At 40.2% G+C, this 12849-nt stretch overlaps 1 protein-coding gene across 1 annotated transcript; it reads left to right on the top strand.

Annotated features, from left to right (window-relative positions):
* Positions 1-1081: 1081 nt before the first annotated feature.
* dtl (denticleless E3 ubiquitin protein ligase homolog (Drosophila)) lies at positions 1082-9162 on the top strand. Its single transcript, XM_072687479.1, has 15 exons — positions 1082-1130; positions 2396-2521; positions 2653-2745; positions 2955-3016; positions 3382-3502; positions 3953-4018; positions 4599-4711; positions 4865-4938; positions 5052-5155; positions 5379-5483; positions 5740-5852; positions 6159-6248; positions 6500-6638; positions 7216-7865; positions 9046-9162. The coding sequence occupies exons 1-15, from the start codon at positions 1082-1084 to the stop codon at positions 9160-9162; spliced, it is 2022 nt and encodes a 673-aa protein (XP_072543580.1).
* Positions 9163-12849: the final 3687 nt, after the last annotated feature.

Here is a 12849-nt window from a genome sequence, read left to right as displayed (position 1 = left end):
AGAAGTGAATAAAACATGTTCAGTACTGCTGTGGACAACATTAAATCATACATGCAGATAGGGAAAAAAAAAAAAAAAAATATATATATATATATATATATATATATATATATATATATATATATATATATATATGCTCAGAAATCCAGTATCTCAAATAATCAGAATCATTAAATTACTATCATGAGAAAGACGGGCTGACATGACAATCATCAACACCCTCCATAAAGAGTATAAGCCACAAAAGGTCATTGCTGAAAAGTCTCTCCGTCTGCAGAAGTGCTGTATCAGTATATTAATGGAAGGTTGTTTGGAAGGGGAAAATGTGCTAGGAAGCCTGGAGAGGATTGTCAAGAAAAGTCGATTTAAGAACTGGGACTGAGGCTGGTGTCACTGCATCAACACACAAGTCCAACACACACACAAAACACCATCTTTGCATAGAGCTGTAAGAGCATTTCACATCAAATCATGCTAAATTACGTTGTTTACATCGCAGCTTAGATAAAACACTAGGTCAAATCCCTCTTTAGATTAAGCAAGATAGCTAATAGATTCATATTTGACCCTTTCTGGCCGGCGGTGGGTACATGTGGACACATCTCAAAATGACTTTCTTCTCCTTATTAGGTGCCCTAAATATGAAACCGAAGAAACGACATCCACCAAATGGAATAAGGAATGGAATCTTATACACCCTGTCGCGGAGGCTGTGGCCAAACCCTTCTTGTTTCTCCCATTTTTTTTTCCCCTCTGGGCCCAGATGTCGTTATTTCACGCTCTACATAGTGCACTACATAGGGAGTACGGTGCCATTTAAGATGCAGCCTCTCCGCTGCCCGCCATCTCACAGCGTTTCTGGAGTAGGCGTGGACGGTGCTCGCCGCTGACCAATGAGAAACCGTCGCGCAGCTCCAGTGATTCCGTCGTCCAATGAGAAGCCGTGACGTAAATTCGGCGGGTACTTTCGTGTTTCTCTCTGTCTTTGTGCTCAGTTCGCGGGAAGCGCGGTGTGGCGGATTTCTGTTGTTTTAAGTTAAAACCGAAGAGCGGATTTAACTGTGAGGATCGTCGTATCACAATGCTGTTTCAGTGCGTGGTAGACCGAGGAGTGACTAGAAGACGAAATGGTGAGTGCATGTGTGTAGATTTGGGCATGGATGCTGTTCAGTCAACTTTAGATCCAGTTAGATTCGCTAGCTGCTCAGTTAGTTAATGATGTATGTATCTAGCTACAGTTAAGACCCGACCACTAAGTCAGGACAGTTCGTTTTTGTGCCCCTTTAATTGCTGTTGTAGTCAAGCATTTCCGTACGAAAAATATTAGTATTAGAAAATGGGAGTTTCTGCTCAATTCCTACGAGAGTCTGATAGTAGACAATTACTGTATAATTTACAAAATGACGCTACGGGTTATTGACGATGGATCACTGTAATAAAGCGATAAAATATAATTGTTGTATTAATTTGCAGCATTACTGTTGTTTCTTGTGGTAGTTATCACACCAGCAGATACTTAAGGTCTGTGTCCAACACCAGCTTAGTGATCTGTTGTGTTGTTCTTTGCTGATTTAGAGTCGTGCATAATTTTAACCTGATTTAAAGAAACACTTTGACATAAATAAATTAATAAATAAATAAATAAATAAATATCAGTCGCTTTATATGGTAAAAAAAATGGCAATTTGGTCTCTGCAGCAGGACTTTCCGGTTTGCAGTTTGCCCAACCTTAACGTTACGTCATTAAAGGGGGCAGCGGCTTCCTGAACGGGAACATTTTTCGGAACTTTCTGAAACGTTTGGAAGAGTAATCACTTGTTGCACAGCTCAAGATGGGAATAGAAATGTATATTTCCCACCACATAGCTGTCAGTACTGCTAGGAAGTCCTCCTCATTCATTTGTTAGCCCTCACTATCAGTCTGGACTTCTGTATGATGGCAGCAGCTGGACTCCCAGTGGTTGTATGACGTATCTGCACAAACATCCCACGTGTATTCTTGAATTACTGAGAGTTTTGACTTTAGAGCTGGGCAATATGATGATATTTTATGTTATTGTGATACACAATCTGCTTTTTTTTTATATATATATAAACAAAAAGCTTTAAAAACATCTGCTGTTAAAGAAGAATAAGAATCACTGTACTCTGTACGGGAGAGTATCTAAAATTTAAGAATCTGTTGTTTTTGATGTATTTAGTCAGTGATTACATGTGGTGTTAAAAATGTCTTTAAATATTGTGATATTTATAGTATTTTTTTTTAAAAACCATATCGCCCAACTCTAGTTGACTTGTACATACTTTATACAATGCGCTACACAGAAGGTGTTCTCCTGAAACACACTGTCTGAATCTGTTTGAATAATCCTTGTATTGTACCCTTTTAATATAGTTAGCAGACGGGAGTATCCGGTGTCGTCTCTGCTGGAGTGCTACCAGTGCACTCGTCACGATGAACACATCTCATACGGGAACACTGCAGTTGCTGTTCCTCCTTTTGGATGTGCCTTTTCCACAGGTACGGTTTTTAATGCAGGTGCAAGAACAGCGGTTACATTCTTACACATTGTAAAATAGTTTTCTGTTCATTTAATCAAAGAGGCTTCTACCACAGCTGAAATCTGTGTGTGTGCTTGTGTGTTTCTTTAGCTCCTGGCCAGTCCAACACTCTGGCTGTTGCAAATGAGGAGGGAGTTGTGTCCATCTATAAGACTGCTGAGAAACACAGCTCAGTCCTAAAGGGTAAAGTGGACCTTTTTAATTTTTTAGTGTTCAAGTGTTTCATTGTAAATATATTTCGAATGTCTGTGAGAATGAAACTGTGTAAATGTGCATTTCCTTGGTTAAGGTCTTAAAAAGTTATTATGAAGCAGAGAAGTTCAGACAGTTTTATGTGTTTGAAGTGTCTAAGCTTGCAAAAAGACCAACCTGATGACATTTCTGTTTCACAGAATGGCCTGCACATGATAACGCTGTGTTTGATATTGCCTGGGTCCCTGGGGCAAACAGCTTGGTGAGTTTAAAAGCTGCATTTGAGCTTTAAATCAAGAAAAATTGGCTGTTTATGCTAATGTAACTATTGGGTAATAGAAACCTATTCCCCACCAATTAGCAAGCAAGGTGCTACCTGCTTGTCTTGATTATCTCTCACTTCTCTCTAACTGTGTGGAGTTGTTCGGTAACCTGTAATGGACTTGAGTATGTGGTTTCTGACCCTGCATGACTTACTGATGTCTTTGGCTTGATGGCTTAAGATCCATGCTTATTAAACATGAGCATTGAAATATATTATGTTTTTTTTTTAATTATTATTATTACTTTTTATTATTTATTTATATTTTATATTCTATATTTATGTATGTGTATATATATATATAGGTCACTGCGTCCGGGGATCAGACAGCACGCCTGTGGGACGTGCTCACAGAGGAGCTGCTAGGCAGTTTTAAGGGCCACCAGTGCAGTCTGAAGTCTGTGTCCTTCCCCAAACAAGAGAAAGGTAACCTCGACAGACATGTTTTATCCCAAACTTTAATAATTCAGTTGGGTTTTCTCACCTGGGAGCTCTTGTGTAGTTAGCTGTTTTTAAGGCTACGTGCACATTACAAACCTTCAGTTGTTCAGTTCCCTCCCACATCCAATGTTTCTGCCTTGGAGCTTCACATTTGTGTTGGTGAGGAAATGAAATGCATGTAGACTTCAAGAATATTAATGTTTTAGAGTTGCAAATATAATGTCTATGTATTTGCATAGAAAATTTTCTTTTTTCCTCTTAAGCTAATGAGCTCCCCTGCCTTTCATGCTGTTGGCTGACGGCTGGAAACGTCGCCTTCATGTGCCTAACCTGAATTTACACAATGTCATTAGCAAACTTAAAAAATGTGTTTGGTAGTAATGCCACCTGAAGATCTTTCATTTTAGTCCTGACTGAAATGTTTGCTCTACACAGCTGTGTTCTCCACGGGAGGCAGGGACGGGAACATCATGCTGTGGGATACAAGGTGTAGCAAGAAAGGTAAGAAGAAGACATTGTTCTACATAATGTTCACTAGGTTTCACCATTTAATCTGAAGATGCATAACAGCAACAGAAATAATGCACATGCAAGCTTGTCAATTCATGTAGTAATTCTTGCCGGTGTGTCCATTGGCTTGCTCACAGGGCAAGAGGCACAGATGTAGGTTTTTGTGAAGCATTGCTTTGTGACAAAGCACTGTATCAAATCCAGTTGAACATGTAGAAATAAGTCCATGCCAGTGCCAGAATTGCTCTCAGCAGGCAACCTCCTACCTCTAAAACTGTACCTTCTTAGCTTTAAATGGATTTAATATAACCCCTCTCAATACATTTGTCGCATTTCTGCTGGCCTATTGGTCATACACTTTACATAGTACAATACTTTTTCATTTCAAGTTAAAAAACAAACAAGAAACACAAAAATGGACAAAGCTGGAAATGGCGATGAAATGCAGAACAGATCGAATCCCTTGCAGTTGCACACAGAAAAGATCCTTGGATGGATGCTTTCTGGTATACCAGTTACCTAAATTACTTTTTTTAATTATTATTATTTTGATCTGTTTTTGTTTGTATAGATGGTTTCTACAGACAAGTGAAGCAGATCAGTGGAGCTCACATGAAGACGGCGGGAAACACACCACAGAACAAGAAGAAACGCTCTTCATCCAGAGGGATGGCTCCTTCTGTGGTGCGTGCATATCCTCTGCACTGGGGACTTTAATCATCTCTGTTACTGCTGAGTGTTTTCATGCTTTACCAGAAATGAGAAAATGGAAAAATAAATGATTACATGTAAATTAAGAAAAAATGAGAATTCATGTGTTTTCGCTGTCCATTGTAGGACTCTCAGAGGGGAGTGACTGTAGTTCTTTTTCGTGATGAAAACACGCTCATCTCTTCAGGAGCTGTAGACGGGTGTGTAAAGTTTTGAAAAAAACGATTTTCCTTCTTTCTAATGGCAAAGCCCGGTATGTGTTCCTCTGGTAACAGTCTGAACTCTCTTTCTCTCTCTCTCTCTCTCTCTGCAGGATGATTAAAATGTGGGATTTGCGCAAGAACTACACTGCGTACCACCAGAACCCTGTTCCTCTGCAGACATACAAATACCCTGGCTCCAGCATGCGCAAACTAGGTACAGTGATCACACATCCACACACAGATCCTGGCTTCAGGGTTTTAAAACATGAACTAAAAATGTCTTGAGGGGGTCCGTGCTATAACAAGTGGTTGTACTTGTATTTTATATAATGGCACTTTCCTTTTAGAGTCCTGATTAATTTTAACACCGCAGTAGCAGTGATATCCGTATATTACCCAGCTGTTTAAAATGAGACCACTTTTACTCCATACGGCAGGTTATTCAGGCCTCACGTTGGACTCCACAGGCTCCAGGCTGTTCTGCAACTGCACAGATGACAATGTGTACATGTTTGACATTAGTGGACTGAAAACGACACCAGGTAGGAAACTCAAACAGTAGTTCTGCCTCATTTAAATTCAACTTAAAACTTATAAATATCATAATGGTGATTTCTCTTAGTATCTGCTACTGGCACACCCACAGTATAAACCTCCTAATACCCTAATATATCTTCCATTAAAAAGCAGTGCTGATTAATGTCATTGAATAGTGGTTTGACATGTTAAGGAGAAAGTGTCACAGATGTCTGATATATCTTTATTCTGATAACACTCTGGCTTTATCTTTAATCTCAGTGGCTGTGTTCAGTGGCCATCGCAACTCCTCTTTCTACGTGAAGTCCAGCATCAGTCCAGATGATCAGTTCCTGGCCAGCGGCTCCACCGACAGTAATGGCTACATCTGGAAGGTGAGCTTTAGTTATTTGCCTTTACATTTAAGGTATCCAGAACGACTTGGCTAGATTGTAGAAGCTAGAATCCAAAAGATACCTCTAAGCTTAGATGCTACTAAATACAAAAGTCAGTATTGAGACCACAATATCCAGCATACCCAGAAGAGGTGGGTCTTCAGTCAGCGATTAAATGCCGGGAGTTCTGACAGCCAGCCAGGACAGAAAAAAGCCTAGTCAGTAGTTACCATATGTGTATTTGCTTTGGTGTTTATCTCAGACAGACACTTTGAAATCCCTGACTCTTATCGTCCTCTTTGATAGATCTCTGAACCAGCGCAAGCTCCAGTGATGCTGCAGGGTCATAGCCAGGAAGTGACCTCAGTCACCTGGTGCCCCACTGATTTCACAAAGGTAAAAAATCACAATAAGGATCACTGGGATCTGCTCAGATTAAGATTTGTATGGATAAAACATGCTTTTAGTTTGTACATGTGGCAGCTGCTGAAACTGTGGCACATCTTCAGCATGAATAGCTATGTGTTTACTTACTGAGAGCAATGGAAATTTTATTGTAGTCTTTATATACAGTGAGCTGGTCCACTGTGCTACTTTATACTATAAACACCAGATCCTCTGTGTAAATTTGGTGTATCTCTCTGCAGATTGCTACCTGCTCAGATGACAACACTGTGCGTATTTGGCGTCTTAACCGTGGTGTCGAAGGAGAAAATTCTTCTGTTGGAGAAGCTAACCTCGTGGGCTGGGCAAGGCGCAAAGTTCAAACTCCTTCTAAGCCATCTGGTAGGTTTACATTTTCAACCTTACGCTGTCCCCAAGTTTTGTTTTGTTTTTGTCCTAAATGGGCTTCTTGATCTTGATAAATCTGTGAATTCAGGGAGAAGAAAAGATAACCATGCAAAGTGTTGGCTGGCTTGCTTTGAGAGCTAATATTAGAATAAGAACAAATTAAACGGGTGATTTTGTCTTTCTTCACTCTAGCTAATGTTCCTCAGATGAGTGAATAGAATGGAAGTAAATGGAGCAAATCTCACTCCTTTAAGGGCAGCAGTGTCAAATATACTTGCACAATTTTGACACTGATTGAATTTGGCCTCTGCCTTTAACCCATTTGTACAGTGAACACACACACACACACATGCTAGTGAGCAAACACACACTGTGACAGTAAGCACACATGCCTGGAGAGCAGAGAAAGTTGAGGGCCTTGCTTAAGGGCTCAAGGGCCCAACAACCCCCACCTTTCTCCTAGCTTCACCTTGCCCTCTCCATTACAGTTGTAACCTTTGAGTGTGAGACTAACAAGTGTAAATGTAAACATGGCACCTGGTTTTGAATCCCTGTTCTCTTCTACGATTAGGCCGTTTTGCCCATATGGAGCTCACCCCTGCCCGGATCTCCAGTATGGTCAGTGTGGATTCTCTGGCTTCTCCTCAGCCTGGTGCATGTCCCTCTAGCGACCCCGATTTACCTCCAGCTTCCAGCACCTCTGAGCCTAAACACAGCCCAGCACAGCCCAATACCCCTAAAACACCCCGAACCCCCTCCTCCATCCGTCAGTGGATCTCCTGCACACCTGGTTCCCATGGAAACCATACCACGCCCCCCCTCCGGAAGGTTCTAAGCCCGTGTCCACAGAGCCCCGAGCACGTTTCTCCCTCTGAGCGGCGGGCCAAGCGGCGGCTGGAGACAGGTGACTGCTCTCTGAATCACCACGACAACAACGACGGAGTGGCAGAGCTTTGGCCGGATGCCAAGAGGAGCAAAGGATCAGACGAAACTGTCTACCATGAGTCAAAGGAGGAGGAGGAGGAAAAATCTGAGAGTTCTGAGCTGAAAGAAGAGCAGCTCGCGTCAGAAGTACAAGCCGATAAAGAGAACAGCTCACCGTCCAAACCTGACTGGCTCTCCGCAATGAGCCGCAGACTTAAACAAGCTCATAAAGGGCCGGTTTTATCCAAAAGCCCAAGTGCAGGCAAGAGACTTGATTCCAGGACACAGTCCACTTCTGTAAGTGCTTTTGTTTGATTGTTTTTTACTTTTGTCAATTAGTGTGAGGGTCAGAACTACACTACAGTTAGTATGTAGCATTTACAGCCTGAGCTGCTCTCATTGTTCTGCATGTCCTGTTGAGAATTTGTTGCAGAAATCAGTCCCATAACCATGTCAATACTGATGTCATTTCTTAACATAATGTATACTGGGATATGCCAGCATTTTTAACCTACACCCTTAAAAAACCTCAGTGGACGGTTCTTTGGAGCAGTGGTTTAACACATCGGTCATGAGGCCTTGCGCTGTTTCAGCTGCTCTTTTTCTCTCCAGCACATCAAGCCCAGCTCATAAAGAGCTTGATATTTACCAGACCTGGATCAGGTGTGTTGACGCAGGGAACAGTCTGTAGCTGAAAAGAGGTTTTAGACAACCTCTCTGTAAAATAGATAGATAGAGGTTAAAAGAACCTCCTCATAATGTCGAACTTGGAGTTTTCGCTTTGTAGAGGTTCTTTTAAACCTTTTTTCACATTCACAGAGGTCATTCAGACCTGGATCTGTTGTGGGTTTTTTTATTATTATTTATTTATTTATTTATTTTCCTGTTACCTGAGAATCCGTCCCATCGATAGGTCCCGGGACCGGTGAAGGTTAAATGCATGAATATATAGGTTTAATATATAAAGTACATTTAATCTGGCTCTGTAAAGATTCAATTACATGAGTAATGACTGAAGAACATGATCACCCAAAGAACATTTATTAAGAGTTGGCATAACTTTACGCTCTTAACTACAGGTTAGCATGAGAAACAATGCAACAAGTGTGACAAGGTCACACAGTTGGATTTCTTAATGGGACACAATAACTTGAGTTACAGCATACAGTTCCGTACAGTACCATGAATAAAGTAATAAGGCTAAAACAGATAAGAGGCAAATACTGCATATGAAGCAGCTATGTACAAAACTACCTGTGTAGTGTAAAAGGGAACGATCTGAGTCAGTTTAGCTAAAGAGAGCAAGAGATATATAGAGGGAGAGAAAGAGGGAGAGCCTGGGTGCTCCAAAGGGGTCAACACTATTGTACAATTTTTAGCAAAAAATATCAAAGAATATTCATTTGTGTTATTGTGTTGTAATATTCACCTCTGTTATCTGCTTTTGTTGACTCCTCTCCCTGTTTCCTCTTTTCAGACACTAGGCTCTCCACATTCTATGAGGAAGATCTCTTCTCCGCAGCCTCACAAGACATCATCTCCACGTTGTATGAAAAAAATCTCATCGTACTTTCAGAAAACACCCCAGAAATGATCCTCCGTGTTTTACAGGAAAGGTCCAGCCTTTCAATCTGAACAAAGACTTTAAATCGGACTCTCCGTCGTTCTGGAGGAACGCCAGAGCTGGAAATAAGTTTTTAGGAGAAACATGCTGCATTGCATGTGTTGTATATTTTAGGTTCTTTTTAAATGAATAGTAGAACTTGTAAATTGACAAATTATATCTTATTATATGACTGTACATTTAGCTTTAACTTCACAGAAAAGAATATTATCAGTTGTCTCTGTTTGTTCACACTAATGTTTAATGCAAGTGCATGAAGTGTGTAAAACACACAGCACTGTGCTGTTAGCTTTTGTATATGTACACAACGCTGTGTTTTTTATTTTATTTTTATTCCTGTTGGCTGCTGTCTTAACTGTTGATCAATTAAATGAAGACACAGGGTCTGAAATGATGTTTCCACACTAAGGTTCCTGGAAATGTTGCAGTTATTTAAATTGCACTCTTTACATAGAATTAGAAATGGGCTTTACATTTTAATCTGCTCATTTACACATCGTGCTCAGGGGTGGTTTTAATGCGCTCTGCATTGCATGAAACACTTTCAGCTTAATTAAAAAGCATCAAATTTTAAAATGGATATGTTTTTACCTCTCAGATGTCAGCTTTTTTAATTCTCTTTGCTCTACACAAGTGGCAGCTGTTGCTAAAAATCAAGATTATGGCTCAGATTGACTTCTTGATATGGCTTTTTGCTGACCACATGTACAATTGTTTTTGTTGATGGGAAGAAAACATCCTTCTGCTTGTAACTTGATATTTATTTAACTTGATATGTCATACATAGTCATACATGGTACAACTAGCGGTGAAATGCTTTGCCAATTAAACCTAGTATGTTCTGAAGGCTGTTTGAGCAGCATGCTAGGAGCTAAGAAGCTAATTGGCCTAACAAACAAACAACCATATTCATCATTAGTGTTGGACACAGGTGGAATTTAGCTTCCGCCTTTAACCCATCCGTACAGTGATCGTAAGCAGACATGGCTGGAGCAGTGGGCAGCCATTGCTGCGGCGCCTGGGGAGCATAGAGGGTAAAGGGCCTTACTCAAGGGCTCAACAGTGGCAGCTTGCCGAGCCCGGGTATTGATAGACAACTATATATTGCATAGCCAAACATGATTAGGGTATCTATTACTAAGAGTGGTTAAATTAATAATCATTAATAATTTACTGAGCTCTTTATTATTTCATATGCTGTTCAATAAAGAAAACAATTAGCAATGGATGGGAGTGTTTCTTTAATATGCTAATTGTTTACATATTCTGTCTATTACGATGTCCAATGTTATAAAAGTTATTGTAAATATTGGGACATTATGAGACCAAACAATACGATACACTGTAATACGGTTAAGTATACTGTGGTGTTACCCACGTCACGTGGCATATAGTGTATAAACCCCTGCTCCACTGTGTCCTCTAAAAGGATTTCTCCCTTTGCTGCAGTAACAGCCTCTACTGGGAAAGCAAACAATAGATCACAATGGAACATTGCTGTAAGGATTTGATTGCTTTCAGCTACACAATAGAATTGGTAAGGTCAGGTACTGATGTTCTGCGATACGTTCTGACACTCCAGCTCATCCTAAATGTATTGGATGACGCTTAAGTGGATACAGTTCCACTGCTCCACAACCCTATGCGGAGGGGCTTTAGACCCTTCTAGCCCATCCTCATTACTGGGTTCAGTGGCCTTATGCTCCTGTGCCACCGCTGTAGACTGTTCATTCATTTGGCAGTACTTTACGATTATGTGACCTGTGTGTGTGAATGTCTGTGAGTTCACTTATTTGACTGGGTGTCTGGATACCTCTAGATTTGTAGTGTATGACCTATACCTAGATTTTCCTTTTGTGGACGCTTGAGTTTGAAACAAGCTTAGAAAACCACCAGGGGGCGACAGACCTTTTACAGACAGACAGTCAGACCTGAGCCTAGCTCACCTGCTAACTCTGAAATCTTGAAGTATATGTGAGCTCCGGCCACACTGGTTAATATCTAGTTAGTGATTCACATCATCACAACATTCATTATCTGTTACCTGTATATTGGTGTATTTTTAAAATGTGTCACCTATAGCTAAGTGTGCAAAATGCTTGACCATTGTGTGAGCTACAGCTGCACAGCATGCTGGGAAATTGAGTTTGTTAACAGAAAGCCATGGTTTACTATCACAAAAACATCATTAAACCTAAACTAAGCTTTAATTTTATCAGTCCTGAATGTATGCTTTAAAACAGCAAAATTCAACTTTTTGCTGCCTAAAGCCCCTTGCTACATAAAAAAAATGTTTACAGACCCCCACAGATAAGCAGATTAACTGCAAATACAATCTAGCTGTTTAAATATTTACATATTACACATTAGCCAAATATAAAGAGCACACTTATTAGATGGGCTGGATGTTCTGATTGGCTGCCCTGTCTAGGCTGGAACACTGCTTATACCGCCATATCACAAAAACACTGAGTTCAGAATAGCCATATATGGACCAGAGACTAAGTAGTATGTTTACTGACATCAGCAGTGTCTACATACATACATATACATCAAACTCTCGGGTTTCCATGAAATGGGCCCTTTAATGCTATATGTTTTTAATTGCACAACACAGATAATCCAGCATTTACAGTCATTCACTGTTTAAGACTGCTGCTGTATATGGGTTTTTAGCTGGAGTGTACAGTTTACGGCCATGCATTTCTGGTTGAGTTAACCCCAGTGCAGACAGACAAGTTAAACTGGTCCTTGCGTGGCCTAACTTACGTGTTTTATCCCTCTGAGGCTTCTGTGGAAAACAAAACAGGTCAACAGGAGGTGAGTGGAGCTAAAGAGAAAAAAAGCAATGAACCCCGGATTAATAGAGAGCAAAACATTAGTTGTTGGTTTGATGCACTAATGCATTTGTGATTGTAGTTTGTGCACATCTGCAAGAATGGACTAGACTCAGTCTGTTGATCACAGGTTGATTTATTACATGTCGGCTTATTTATTTAACCTCTAGTGATTCCCACGCTCACTGACACAATTCTCTGCATTTTTTTTCTTTTTTTTTTGTATTTTCTCACCTGATCTAGCTGATATACAGCTTACTAACTAAGCAACAGGTGGGGTGTTAGATTCACAGGTGAAGTAAGTAGTTCAATTACTTGAACTACTTGTGCTGACGCTACATTTTGATATAAAGTTCTGAATGTTTTTAGTGCTAATACCTGTATTTCTACTCCGGTCTATCAGTGAGGAAGATCTGTCTTCATTGAAAAACTGTTTTATTTGTTTTGGTGTGATTTATTATTTTTCACCCACAGGATCCAGTTCTACTGCATTTGTTCAGAGCTTAATTCAGTAGTTTTTAGAGCTGCTATATGTTGCTTGTTAGCTTCCAACATAAGCAGCTAAGAGTAGCTCAAAACGACAGAAGTGAACATCGGCTGATTACATGTGGGGTAGGGAAAGATAAGGAAAATTCAGCACATTTCATTTTTTGTGAACTATTCCTTTAATTAACTTTGAATTTGGATGATTACCAAAACACTAAATCCTTATGCCCTTGAGAGCTCACAGAATCATTAAAATGATTAAATGCAGATGCCTGGTTTGGGTTAAGTTACTGCTAATATACTACACCACTGTTTTAAGCAATACAGCACAGAC

The sequence above is a fragment of the Salminus brasiliensis genome, chromosome 1 (genome assembly GCF_030463535.1).
Source record: "Salminus brasiliensis chromosome 1, fSalBra1.hap2, whole genome shotgun sequence".
Lineage (NCBI taxonomy): Eukaryota > Metazoa > Chordata > Actinopteri > Characiformes > Bryconidae > Salminus > Salminus brasiliensis.
This window is presented reverse-complemented; position numbering and strand designations above follow the sequence as displayed.

What these genes read in the sequence shown, in the direction of transcription:
- dtl (XM_072687479.1), top strand. Translation starts at nt 1,082, where the DNA reads ATGCTGTTTCAGTGCGTGGTAGACCGAGGAGTGACTAGAAGACGAAAT. An exon ending in CTTCCCCAAACAAGAGAAAG is followed by an intron (nt 3,503 to 3,952) that starts GTAACCTCGACA and finishes TGCTCTACACAG; the next exon opens with CTGTGTTCTCCACGGGAGGC. An exon ending in GCCCCACTGATTTCACAAAG is followed by an intron (nt 6,249 to 6,499) that starts GTAAAAAATCAC and finishes ATCTCTCTGCAG; the next exon opens with ATTGCTACCTGCTCAGATGA.